This window comes from Emiliania huxleyi (genome assembly GCF_000372725.1).
Source record: "Emiliania huxleyi CCMP1516 unplaced genomic scaffold EMIHUscaffold_84, whole genome shotgun sequence".
In the NCBI taxonomy this organism is placed as follows: domain Eukaryota; phylum Haptophyta; order Isochrysidales; family Noelaerhabdaceae; genus Emiliania; species Emiliania huxleyi.
The window spans coordinates 253302-266039 of NW_005195736.1; the positions used below are offsets into that span (position 1 = coordinate 253302).

Consider the following 12738-nt stretch of genomic DNA (forward strand, 5'->3'; position numbering starts at 1 on the left):
GGAGCGACGTGCGACCTGTCAGAGCTTGATCTCCGATCGCAGCTGCCTCTGCGCGTCCTGGGTATGTACCTTTGTCGCGCGCCGGAGACGACTCGACGCCGCTGAGATCGGAGATCAAGCTCTGACAGGTCGCACGTCGCTCCTTTGACGCCGACGTGACTCACCCGTGCAGATCACATCAGGACACGGTCTCGACACGCTCGGTACGACGCCTGCGACCCGTCTCGGGTCAGGTGGCACGACGCTCATCCGCCTACCAGCGCTGCCGTGCAGGTTGCCACGACGAGGTCGAGCACGCTTCTATACGCTCGCCCAGCCTTCCTTTCCATCCCATTAGGCAGCCTGGGAACGGTGGCGGTCAGAGGCAAAGCCTGCGAGGGGTGGTGGAACCACATGTCACGGCTACCGCCGGCTCGACCCCACGATAGCCTCCGGAGGCTGACTTTGAGGCACCATCATCGGACGATGTTGACGAGTTGGGTCGCTCACGCGGTAGCCAGATGACCTCTCATACTAGTATCATCGGCCATGGCCGCAGGAAGCGCGGGGGATTCCGCTGGGAGCAACACGGAGCTCCGTTGGACGCGTTTTCAAGATTAGCGTGTCAGAGTGAATTGGAACTAGCCTGCGTGGAGAGAGAGAGAGAGAGAGAGAGAGAGATTCTCTCTCTCTCCCTGCGTGGCTACGGGGGGCGCGGGCGAGAATGCCAATTGCTTTCAAACACACTCTGCGGAGCTCGCACATCGTACTCGCGTGTCTCGTGGGTCGTGGCGTCGACGAGTCGTCGTGCACGCGCGTGACGCACAGGGATTTTAAACCGTGCCCAGTGTTGTGCGAGGGAGTTTTAAAATTCTTTTGTTTTGTTTAAATTCTTTTGTTAAAATTCTACGGCGCGAATTCTTTTGTTTGGTGAGCCTGTGTGTGTGCCAGTCCGCGCCAGTCTGCGCCCTTGTCGTGCCAGTGTGCTGTGAGAGAGGCTTGTATCTTAAGAATTCTTTTGTTTAGCCACAACGAAATCTGGCCACTCGTTGCGGTGCTGGACAGACATGCATGTGGTGCTCCGCGCGGCGCGAGGCGCGTCATCTCGACTCGCGGCCGTCACCACGCCACGAGCCCCGATCCTAGCAGGCCTCCGCTCCGCACAGCCGTCCCTGCCGCCACTGCCGAGGCTGCTCAGCACCCAACCGCGCCGCCAGAGAGTCGAGAGAGGTTTGCTATTTGCCGATCTCAAGCGGTGCCGCCGCCCAGAGGATGTGGCGCGGCTGGAGGCGAGGCTGCAGCCGCTGAGGACCACAAAGGAGTGGACTCAGCTCATCACGGCTCACGCCAAGGTCGGGAGCCGCCGCCGCGCCTTTGGCATCCTCGACGAGATGCGGCAGGCCGGATGCGAGCCAAACGTCTTCAGCTACAGCATTCTCATCAACCTGTGCGCAAGGTCGAAGGACTGGAAGACGGCGGTGTCGCTGCTTCGCGAGATGCCAAATGCGGGAGTACAGCCAAACGTGATCAGCTACAACGCGGCCATCTCAGCCTGCGAGAAGGCTGGCCGGTGCGATGAAGCGCTGTCGCTGCTGCGCGAGATGCCTGATGTGGGAGTGCAGCCAGACGTGATCAGCTACAACGCGGCCATCTCAGCCTGCGAGAAGGCTGGCCGGTGCGATGAGGCGCTGTCGCTGCTGCGCGAGATGCCTGATGTGGGAGTGCAGCCAGACGTGATCAGCTACAGTGCGGCCATCTCTGCGTGCGAGAAGGCTGGCCGGTGCGATGAGGCGCTGTCGCTGCTGCGCGAGATGCCAGGCGCGGGTGTGCAACCAAACGAGTACAGCTACAACGCAGCCATCTCTGCGTGCGAGAAGGCTGGTCGTTGGGAGGAGGCGGTGTCGCTGCTGCGCGAGATGCCTGCTGCGGGGTTGAGGCCAAACGTGGTCAGCTACAGCGCAGCCATCTCTGCGTGCGAGAAGGCTGGCCGGTGCGATGAAGCGCTGTCGCTGCTGCGCGAGATGCCTGATGCAGGCTTGTCACCAAACGTGATCAGCTACAACGCGGCCACTTCAGCCTGCGAGAAGGCTGGCCGGTGCGATGAAGCGCTGTCGCTGCTGCGCGAGATGCCAGGCGCGGGTGTGCAACCAGACGTGATCAGCTACAACGCGGCCATCTCTGCGTGCGAGAAGGCTGGCCGCTGCAATGAGGCGCTGTCGCTGCTGCGCGAGATGCCAAGCGCGGGAGTGCAACCAGACGTGATCAGCTACAACGCGGCCATCTCAGCCTGCGAGAAGGCTAGCCGGTGGGAGAAGGCGCTGTCGCTGCTGCGCGAGATGCCTGATGTGGGAGTGCAGCCAGACGTGATCAGCTACAGCGCAGCCATCTCTGCGTGCGAGAAGGCTAGCCGGTGCGATGAAGCGCTGTCGCTGCTGCGCGAGATGCCAGGCGCGCGTGTGCAACCAGACGTGATCAGCTACAACGCGGCCATCTCTTCGTGCGAGAAGGCTGGCCGCTGCAATGAGGCGCTGTCGCTGCTGCGCGAGATGCCTGATGCAGGCTTGTCACCAAACGTGATCAGCTACAGCGCGGCCATCTCAGCCTGCGAGAAGGCTGGCCGCTGCAATGAGGCGCTGTCGCTGCTGCGCGAGATGCCAGGTGCGGGGTTGACGCCAAACGTAATCAGCTACAACGCGGCCATCTCAGCCTGCGAGAAGGCTGGCCGGTGCGATGAAGCCTTGTCGCTGCTGCGCGAGATGCAAGAGGACGGCGTGCAACCAGACGTGATCAGCTTCAACGCAGCGATTCAGGCGTGCGCGGCAGCGCAACAGCTTGATGAGGCGCTGAGGCTCTTTAAGGAGGCGCTGAGGTCGGTCGAACCAAACCGTATCACCTTCAACGCGGTGCTGGACGCTGTCGCGTCGCCGCAGCCAGCCATTGCTCGCGAGCTGTGGCTACAGGGCTGTAAGCGTGGCCTCTATCCCGAGGTAGAGAAGTGGGAAGCCGGCGCCCCGAAGCTAGACTTGCACGAACACTCGGAGGGCGCGGGCGAGACGGCGCTGCGGTGGTGGCTGGAGGAGCGCGTGCCAGCGCTGCAGCCGAAGCCAGACCGGCTCATCATCGTCACTGGCTGGGGAAAGTCGCGCCCCGCCACGCGGGTTAGCGACCTGCGAGGGCGTGTGGAGGGCGCCCTTGCAGCGATGGGCGTGCCCACGCTGCCGAGCGACAACCCGGGGAGGCTGGTCGTGGACATGCAGTCGTGGACCGATAGATAGTTTGCCCCAGTCCAGTGAGTGAGTGAGAGTGAGTATTCTTGATACGAAAGCACGTCGCCCGCTGGCGCGCGTAGCCCTATACTCGAGTATCGATCTAGGTGCGCGGCAGTGTCCAGGGTGGACCACCGCGGCCCGCGGCCGCGGAACCGCGGCGGCGAACGGGGCTGGCGCGCAGAGCGCCGGCCACCGTCGTGCCGCCGGAAAGGTGTTCTAAAAAAGAAAATTGGAAAAAGAAAGGGCGGGGGCGTGCGGGGCAGAGGCCCAACGTCGGGCGGCTTGTCGGGGTCCGGAGAATTCGAGGGGGGAACGAGGAGGGGGGATGGGCGGTCGGCGTCGGGGTCGAAGCCGCAGGGCGTACGGGGTAGCCGTCACTTTCCCGCCTCAAAAGGGCGGGGCTGTCCCGGAAAGTGAGAGACGCCGGGCAGCGTGGCGCATTACTGAACCCTCCCATACGTGTTTGAGGCTCCTCCTTTGCTGTCCCATCTCCTCATCTCTTTCCCGCCTGGGCGGGGCAGCGGGTGGGCGCGCGGTGCGGCGTGGCGTGTGAGTGTGTGCGACTGCAACGACGGACCGCTCAAGGGACCATTGGGTTTGTACTACAAGTCCGCCGAATTTAAGATTTAACTTCAGGTCAAGCCTGGGGTGCTCCAGATTTTGAGCGCCGCGGAGCGGCGCGAAGCGGATTTTGGGGCCTGCCGCGGGGCATAGTCCAGATTTTAAGCACCATCTTGGCCTCTACAGCGCTTCTAGCGCCTCATACATAGCGCGATCGCACCGCAGTGTGGGACTCCCGTGCACCACCCCTCGTCCCACCTCCTTCACTTCCTGCAAGTGAGACTGCTGCACGTTGGTAGTGGTTTAGGACTGTGCGACAGTACCATTGAGCATCGCCGCATGTATTGACGCCCGCCGTGTGCGCATGACGATGGTCGACGCAGGTAGGCTCTTCCTCGGGGCCTTCCGCAGCGGCCTCTTCCTCGGGGCTTCCGCAGCAGCGCCTGCACGCCCGCCGCCGCGGCCGCCGACCGGCGCACCTGGCAAACGCCCCATGACTACTGACCAGGAGGTGCGGGACAGGTTTGCAAAGTACGTAGAGCAGGAGCGACGCGCTGAGGCGGCGGGATTTTTACCTCCGCGGGCTCGCCGACACTGTTGCGGTCAGCAGACGAGTGGTACAACGAAAAGTTTTGGGATGGCGGCATGTTCGGGGTCGGTGCCTCCTCCGCCGCCGCCTCCATTGCCGTCCCCGCGGAGCAGCCCACCGACGCCATCACCGCCAACCCCGAGCAGGCGGCCACCACCGCAAACGCCTCTTTCATCAACACTCTGGCGCCCCAGTCCGTCATCTCCGCTACTTCCGTCGCCGCCGCCACCACCGTCCCCGCCGCCAAACCAGCCCCCGCTACCGTCGCCGCCGCTCCCTCGGATGGCAGTACTGCTTCCGCCGCCGCAACCAGCACCATCGAGGTCAAGGATGCTGTGTCTCTGGGTCTGCTGTCGCCCTGCTGGCTCGGCCTCGGGCCAAAGCTTGACATCGCATTCTCTCAGCCCGGCCCTTCGCGCTTCTTTTCTTGTTGGGCGGGGGGCGGAGCCGGGAGCGGCTCGCGGGTTGGTCCGGTGGGGGGGGCTGGGCGGGGCGGGGCGGGGTGGATCGGGTCGGGTCGGGTTGGGGCGGGGTTGCTCGGGTTGGGGTGGGGCGGGGTTGTGGGGTGGGGTGGGGATGTCGGGGTGGGGAGTGGGTGGGCTTCCGCGTGCCGAGTGGGAGTGGTGTGACTGCTCCTGTGGTGCGGGCGACGGCTTCTGAGGAAGCCGTCGCCCGCGCCTCGCCTGTCGCGTGAATCGTGTCGTGCGACCGCCTTTTGTTGTAAAATTCTTTTCTTAGAGTGGATGGCCGATCCGAGAGCCCCCCGCGGTCTCTGAGGCGCCATGCACGCGCGCATTTTCTTAGCCCAGCGCTGCGCGCTTCTTTTCTCAGGCGAGTGGACGGCCGCTCCGGGACTAGTAGTGCCCCCCTAGAAGTGCTCTCAGGCACTATGCACGAGCTTCGATCTGGCCGCCCCTGCATCCTCTCGCTCCCAATGCCCCTGCCCCACTCATTGCCCATGAACCTCTCGCCCCTCGCCATCGGCTCGCCATGTTCGGAGGAATGAGTCGCATGATAGCATGCCGCCACGCATCTCACTCGTCGCGTGCCGGCTCGCATGGTCGCATGACGCCACATGTCTTTCTGCGTGTGCGAACCTCCCAGCCAGCCTCCTCACCTGCATGCCGGCCCTTCGTCGGTCGGGGCTGTCTGTCCAGCGTATGAGTATAATGTTATGATATATCATCGTCCGTGTATTTTCATAAAGCTAGAGGCCACGGGAGAATTGAGAGGTGCGCCGTATCTACTCGTGGCTGTCGAAATCACCGCCGCCGCAGGCGGCGAAGCAAAATTGGGCGATTTTCGGGCTGTCCAGGCGCTGCTTGAACCCAGATTTTAAGGCCGCGCAGCGGCGCCAGTGCAAATTTTAGGGCCTGACGTGGCGCTCCGCATCAAGATTTTGAGGCCCCCGGGCACCCCCCCTTCAAATCTTAAATCGGCGGACCTGTATTAACAACGAAGGCGCTCTCAAAAAAGAAAACGCCGCGCTTCCAAGACCGATCGGAGCTCTTCGACCTCGCCCGACACGAGGCTCGCCCGCGTCGCTCACGCACCGCTCCCGCCCACTCGCCGCCATCGCCCACGCCACGCTCACGCGTGCCAGCGCTGCGCCCACAGGCGATGTCGACCTTCGGCCAGGTCTTCCGCGTGACGACCTTTGGCGAGTCGCACTGCAAGGGCGTCGGCGCGATCGTCGACGGCTGCCCGCCGTGCCTCGCGCTGACCGAGGCGGACATCCAGCCTCAGCTGACGCGCCGACGGCCGGGCCAGTCGCGCCTGACCACGCCGCGTGCCGAGAAGGACCTCGTCCAGATCCTGTCGGGCACCGAGCACGGGCACACGCTGGGCACGCCGATCGGCCTGTTTGTGCCAAACGAGGACCAGCGGCCGGGCGACTACAAGGAGATGAGCGACATCCCGCGGCCGGGCCACGCCGACTTCACCTACCTCATCAAGTACGGCAACAAGGCCTCCTCGGGCGGCGGCCGCTCGTCCGCGCGCGAGACGATCGGCCGCGTCGCGGCGGGCGCAATCGCCGAAAAGTGGCTGCGCGGGACGTATGGGACGGAGATTAGCTGCTGGGTCTCGTCGATCGGGGACGTCTCGCTGCCGGAGTCGGCCGTCCCTCGCGGCGAGGGCGGCTGCCTCGTCGGCTGGACGCGCGCACAGGCGGGGAAGACAGAGAGAGAGAGAGAGTGAGAGAGAGGCGAGACTGAGCCGGGCCGGACGGCCGGGACACTTGCCTACCTCCCCCGTCTCCGCCGCCGCCAGCACCGCCTCCGCACAGGTGGACGAGTATGGCACGCTGCGCATGCTTCGAGACCCGGCGACCTTCCATCGCGTTGGGGAGGCCGAGGTCGCGGACGCCGACGAGCGGCGCAAGGCGAACATCGACGCCGAGGTTGCGGCGGAGGACGCCTTCCTCAAGCTTGTCGGCGTGCACGCTGGCGCCTCTGCAGCGGGTGTCGCGGAGGCCGCCAAGCGCGGCGTTGCGGCGGCGGCGGCCGGCGCGGCCGAGGCGCTGCGCGCCATGCCGTGCTACGAGGACTGGCAGTCTAGAAGAGCCAGAAGAGCCCAGAAGAGTCTAGAAGAGCCAGAAGAGCCAGAAGAGCCCAGAAGAGCCAGAAGAGCCTGAAGAGCCTAGAAGAGCGGGATGCGTGTCAAAGCCGTCGAGCGAGCGCTCCGCGCGGCGGTGTAGTCTGGTCGCCTCGCCCGCCCTCTCCCCGCCTCTGACGTTTGTGTCGCCAGCACGCGCAGGATTGGCAGGGCGGCGTCTACACGCATGACGGGGGGCGGCTCGGCGAGGCGGAGCTGAAGGGCGTCGACCTCGCGAGCTGGCGCGCCGAGATTCGCCGAGATGTAGCCGAGATGCAGCTGAGAGTACAGCCGAGAGGCAGCCGAGAGGTAGCAGAGAGGCAGCCGAGAGGGAGCAGAGAGGCAGCCGAGAGGGACTGGACCCACACCGGATTCGATACTCTGGAGGTGTGGTACCAGGCGCACCGACGAGCTGCTCCCGCTCCGCTGCCCGCACCCGCCGACGGCGTGCCGGATGGCGACGCTGATCCGGCAGGTCGAGGTCGAGAAAGACTCTATCTCTCCCCCCGTATCTCCCCATATCTCCCCCTATCTCCCCGGCAGGTCAAGGTCGAGAAGGACTCCATCTCTCCCCGTGTCTCCCCATATCTCCCCCCATCTCCCCGGCAGGTCAAGGTCGAGAAGGACTCCATCGGCGGGGCGGTGGCGTGCGTCTGCACCGGCGTGCCGGCCGCGCTGGGCGAGCCGGTCTTCGACCGGCTGGAGGCCAAGATGGCGCACGCGATGATGTCGCTCCCGGCCACCAAGGGCTTCGAGATCGGCTCCGGCTTTGGCGGCACCGTCATGCGAGGCTCCACACACAACGACCCCTTCGTGGCCAACCCGGTCGGCGGCAGGCCCGGCGACAGCGGGCGGCCCAGTACCGCACCACGCACGGAGCTGAACCCACACTGGATTCGGGACTCTGGAGGTATGGTACTAGGCGGCCCGCGCTCGGCGTCTCGTCCAACTACGCGGGCGGTACGCTCGGAGGCATCTCGTCGGGAGCGCCCGTCTACTTCAAGATCGCCGTCAAGTCGGTGTCCACCATCGGACAGGCGAGAGCTGGGGGAGAGTTGGGGAGATGTGGGGAGATGTGGGGAGATCGCCGTCAAGTCGGTGTCAACCATCGCACAGGCGCCTCTCATCTCGGCTCCTCTCGGCTCCTCTCGGCTCCTCTCGGCTCCTCTCGGCTCCTCTCGGCTCATCTCGGCTCATCTCGGCTAACGTGAGAGCCATCGGGCGGGCGCCTCTCTCGCCATCCCTCTTTCTGCCGTCTCTCCACCTAGTCTCCGCCCAATCTCCCCGATCTCCCCCGCCCGATCTCCGCCCGTTCTCCCCCATCTCCCCGCCCGATCTCCGCCCATCTCCCCGCCCGATCTCCGCCCGATCTCCGCCCGATCTCCCCGCCGCGCAGGCGCAGCAGACCTCGCGGCTCACCGGCGAGGCAATCACCCTCGAGGCAAAGGGGCGGCATGATCCGTGCGGCGGACCCTAGAAGCGGGACATCCTCTCTCCCCATCTCTCCCCCTCTCCCCCATCTCTCCCCCATCTCTCTCCCCATCTCTCCCATCTCTCTCCCCATCTCTCCCATCTCTCCCCGAATCTCTTGATCGAGGCCTCGATGCGGCGCGCATCCCCCGACCACCCACACATCTCCCCATCTCTCCCCAGCCTCCCTCAAGCCTCGACGACGTACCACACCCTCGGAGCTGTCCGTCGCAGGTGCGTGCTGCCTCGCACTCCGCCGCTAGTCGAGGGCATGGCCGCGCTCGTCCTCATCGACGCGGCGCTGCTGCAGCGGCAACCAGCACTCGAGAGACACGTCTTCCGCCGTATTCGGTCGCATTCGCCTGTATTCACTGTCTTCTTCTCCGTTTGTACTCACACGGTGCTCTGAGTGCGCTGCACACACGACCGTGCTCGTGCCTTGAGGCTGGCGTTTTCTGCCTCCAGGACGCGGCTGGGCGGGGCCTGCACCACCGTGTGCGACGGCACGCGCAACTTTGACCCGGCGAACCCGTGGGGCGACGCGGCCAACGGCGCCGCCAACGGCGCCGCCAACGGCGCGCCGGCGGCGAAGAAGGCGCGCAAGTGAGGGGCGCAGGGGAGGGCGCGGAGGTCCTGCGGCCTCTTTTGCGACGGCCGCGCCTCCAGCCGTGCCGCACGCGTGGAGAAGGGAGGACGCACGCGGCGCCGGCGGGGAAGGCGGCGTTGCGCGCGAGGTCGGATCCTTCTCTCGCGCCTTCGCATTTCGGTACTCTCGGCCCCGCGCGTTGTTTCTCTTCTCCGCGCGACCCGTGGGGCACCATGGGCACACACCGCTGATTGATTTATATTACGGCTTTAGAGTATATGGCATTTGTGCAATGCTCGTTCGTGCTTCTAAGTTACTTTTCAAGAGAAGTTCTATCTGCACTCTCGTCTGGCCGGCGGAGATGAGACTTGAGAGACAGTGACAGAGTCCTCGCACGTCGCAGAGAGCAGAGGCCAGAGCCGAAGATGTGCCGTACACGGGCGGCACGGGGTCCTGCTGCGCTGGGGCGAGTGGAGGGAGATCAGCAGCGAGAGGTCTACCAGCGCGCGCGTGTGCGCGAGACTATGACCCAGGAGCGCGATCGATCAGGGCGTGGGCCCAGCCTCCCGCTGCTGCAGAGTGCAGTCGCGCTAGCTGCATCTTGAGGTGCTCGAGCTCGCTCCTCTCGCGAGCCTCCCTGGCCTTCTTCTTCCGCATGCGAGCCACCTTGTTCGTCACCTCTTCTGGGGTTGGCGGTGCGCCGCCTTTTTTCTCAAGTATGCGCCGCGCCTTAGCCTCCAGCCCATCGTCGGGCGGGGCGAACGGAGCAGTGCGCACGGGCCGCTGGCCAGCGTCGCTGATGATGCCGCTCAGACTATTTCTCGCGTCGCCAACCATCCCGCTCAGAGTGTCCGTAGCGTCTCCGACGATCCCACCCAAGCTCTCGGTGGCGTCGCGCAGCGCGCTCATAATCGACTCGACCCCGCTGCTACCGCCGCTGCCGCCGCTGCCCCCTTCACCTGCCCCGTTTGGGTTGCGAGGGTCCGCCTCAAGCCTCTGGTTAAGCTCTGCCATGGTTGTTAGCATAGCCTGAGGAGAGGTTAAGGCGGTTAGCGAACCTACCAAGGCGGTCCTGCCCCCGCTGCGCTGGTCAGTGCTATACAGTCGTAAATCCTGGCGCCTTCTCTTCCTCCGTCACAGCTCTGCTCCTCGGCGAGCTTTGAAGCTCAACGTTGAGCTGTGCGAGTTTCTGCAGCACCGCGCGAGAGCTGGGTGATAGAGCCTCTTCCTCGGTCTCGCCCCCAGAAGACTCGGTGGCGGCCATATGCACAGGCTTTGCTCGTGCGTCCCCGATCGTTTTGCACTAATGAAAGAAGATTTCGTTTGCGTCAGGTTCGACACAGGGAAAGAAGAATTGAAGCAAAGGAATTTTGACACAGGTACAGATAGCTCGTGCAGGTGGGGACCCTGTCCTCCTCCCAGGACTTTTTTTTCCAACACAGGTACGCCACAGGACCAAAAGAGGCCCCGTCGCGGGGCGCCTACACGAAGGCGTCGAGGTGGGCGAAGGGGTGAGGGCGGCAATAAAGCCTGGGGCGCTGTTATTCACACCTCTGAAAAGGCCGTTCAAACGCACCCTCTCGCCCCATGCAGCCGGCTGCTTGCTGGTGGCACTAGGGCCGCTGGGACGCGCAAGAAGAATGAGCAAAAAAGACGAAGATGGCGACGAGCACGAGCATGCCAAAGTGGGACTTCGCGTGCGGGTCGAGGGGCAATCCAAGCTCTCTTCACAGGGTGTGGCCGTTACAGGTGGTCGGCCTTACTGGAGGACGGGCCCCGTGCGCGCTCCCAGCGCCGAGCCGCGGCCCCACGCGCCACCTGGGCTGCCTCTGGCACGGCCGGGGTCCGCCGAGAGGCTGGGCTTGGCCGGCGGCGCGACGCGTGGCCTGTGCTGCGTCCGTCTCGGACGTTCAAGCGGCGCCAGCCAGCGGCTCGGCCGCGCATCCTTCACACACGCCGCCACAACCGAGATGAGCGGGCCCAGTGTCGAGCCTTGATGTGAGCTGCATGTGCGCGGCGGCCGTGGCGACAGCAGGTCCACCAGACGGACCTCAAAGCTTGCCGTCGGCGTGCTGTCGTGGCGAGAGCGCGAGACAGCTGCAGAGGAGCCGAGTGCAGTGGCGAGCCAGAGGCTACCTGGGTCACCAATCGCCACCGCGACAGGTGTACGAGAACTACAACCTCGACACTCTGTCGATGCCCAACCTGAATCACGTGGCGGGCATCTACGTGCGCGCTTCTCCCTCTCGCGCCCCTCCGCACTGCCTCCCCTCCCGACCCTTCCCGCGCCGCACTGTGGGAATGCGTCCCCGTGCAGCGGTAACGGCGGGCTTGCCGGACCATGTCTCCCCTGCCTCAGGTCAACCCCAAGCCCGACTCCTGCAGCCTGGGCCAGCGGGGACCCCAAATCTGTTAAAAATCAAACTTTTGGGGGTGCACCTGTTCTAGACTGGGTGTTAGTGCCAGTGCGTCACGAGATCGGTGTGTGTGTGTGTGTGTGTGTGTGTGTGTGTGTGTGTGTGTGTGTGTGTGTGTGTGTGTGTGTGTGTGTGTGTGTGTGTGTGTGTGTGTGTGTGTGTAGTGAGGGGGAGGGAGGCCTGGTGAGTGCGAGGGGGAGAGGAGCGATTGAAGAATGTAACAATACGAGCTTATTTGAAGAGTTTACACGCGACGCCGCCCCTGAGGCGCGCGATACACAGCCCACGAGACTGCGCACAGGACTTTTGGCACACCCTGCATGCACCGGGGGAAGGTAAGGTAAGGTAAGGTAAGGTAAGGTAAATATCTCCACACCCACACAAAGTGGTGGGAAGGCGGCGCCGTTTTTTTGTCCGCACTAACGCCCCGTAGAGCCGTACCGCGTGTGCAGCGCACAAGTCAAGATGCGGGCCGCAACCGCACGGAGATACTTTTCCGCTCTCTCCTACCGCGTGAAAACAGTAACGGTGTGATCCCGAGTCGCGCGCTCCGTCGCGCCCTGCGGGCCAAATACGACATTGAGAGACCAGACTGATGCGAGTATGAGCTGGAGCGGTGTTCCCCGACCACCTTGGTCTCTGCCCGTGCGGTTCTTCTCTCGTTCCTCTGCCCGTGCCTTGGTCTTGTCGTTGTTTCGCATCCATGTCTGTATGGCGATCGAGGCTGCCACCCTAATTCTAGTTCACTACGGCGCAGGTTTTCTTTTAAACCCACATCCCGCCGGACGACGAAGTACTACGAGGTGGATCTCCGAGAGGTGAAGGTCCCAGCGGCCTTGCCGCGCAGGATGCGCCGCCCGGGGCCGATCCTAGGCTTCTTCTTACTCGCGGCCGCCGCGCGCGCCGCTCGGGTGCTCTCTCACGATCACCCCGCGTTTGTCGCCGTCGACCGCGGGGAAGTCGAGAGCCTGCGCGAGTGGCTCGAGGCACGTGGCTGTGCCAACCTGGGGCGCAACGCGAGCGGCTCCCCGATCTCCGTGCTCCGCGGCTGGGTCGGCGGCTTCCCGGGCGCCAGGGGCGGCCAGCAGCCCGCGTGCATCCCGACGGGCGACGCCGCGGCGGGGCTGGCGTTCAAGGTGCGGGAGGGTGTCTCACCGCTGCTCGTGTACGCGGCCAACTCTGTGGACTGGTACCCTTCGCAAGGGCTGTCCAACGACACCGGCGCGCAGATCGCGAGCCTCCTCCTCGCCCACGGCGCCGACCCAAACGAGA

General features: G+C 64.6%; 4 protein-coding genes across 4 annotated transcripts in view; 3 read left to right on the forward strand and 1 right to left on the reverse strand.

Moving 5' to 3' along the window:
- Window positions 1–1358: 1358 nt before the first annotated feature.
- On the forward strand, window positions 1359–2546 carry EMIHUDRAFT_53301 (hypothetical protein; the record flags this gene model as incomplete). Its single annotated transcript, XM_005758749.1, has 1 exon — window positions 1359–2546. A coding segment is annotated over one exon (1188 nt), but the record flags the coding sequence as incomplete, so codon positions are not given.
- Window positions 2547–5899: 3353 nt separating this feature from the next.
- CS3 (chorismate synthase) lies at window positions 5900–9390 on the forward strand. Its single transcript, XM_005758750.1, has 8 exons — window positions 5900–5928; window positions 6016–6567; window positions 6686–6829; window positions 7603–7844; window positions 7916–8030; window positions 8390–8454; window positions 8698–8775; window positions 8929–9390. The coding sequence occupies exons 2-8, from the start codon at window positions 6019–6021 to the stop codon at window positions 9068–9070; spliced, it is 1335 nt and encodes a 444-aa protein (XP_005758807.1). The 5' UTR covers window positions 5900–5928; window positions 6016–6018; the 3' UTR covers window positions 9071–9390.
- EMIHUDRAFT_219255 (hypothetical protein) lies at window positions 9363–10063 on the reverse strand (the record flags this gene model as incomplete). Its single annotated transcript, XM_005758751.1, has 2 exons — window positions 9363–9438; window positions 9579–10063. 2 exons carry the CDS (start codon window positions 10061–10063, stop codon window positions 9363–9365), a joined length of 561 nt encoding a protein of 186 aa, XP_005758808.1.
- A 2114-nt stretch (window positions 10064–12177) lies between these two features.
- Window positions 12178–12738, forward strand: part of EMIHUDRAFT_219257 (hypothetical protein) — a gene marked incomplete at both ends in the record, with an annotated part of 5954 nt that continues 5393 nt past the window's right edge. Inside the window, 2 exons of the mRNA XM_005758752.1 lie at window positions 12178–12223; window positions 12427–12647. Coding sequence (XP_005758809.1) covers window positions 12178–12223; window positions 12427–12647 — 267 coding nt within the window. The remainder of the gene's footprint in view (window positions 12224–12426; window positions 12648–12738) is intronic.

Excerpts from the sequence above, each read along its gene's own strand:
- CS3 (XM_005758750.1), top strand. The coding sequence starts at position 6,019 with ATGTCGACCTTCGGCCAGGTCTTCCGCGTGACGACCTTTGGCGAGTCG. Across the intron at positions 6,830-7,602 it reads AGGACGCCTTCCTCAAGCTT|GTCAAGGTCGAGAAGGACTC; the intron begins GTCGGCGTGCAC and ends TCTCCCCGGCAG. Across the intron at positions 8,455-8,697 it reads GCAAAGGGGCGGCATGATCC|GTGCGTGCTGCCTCGCACTC; the intron begins GTGCGGCGGACC and ends TGTCCGTCGCAG.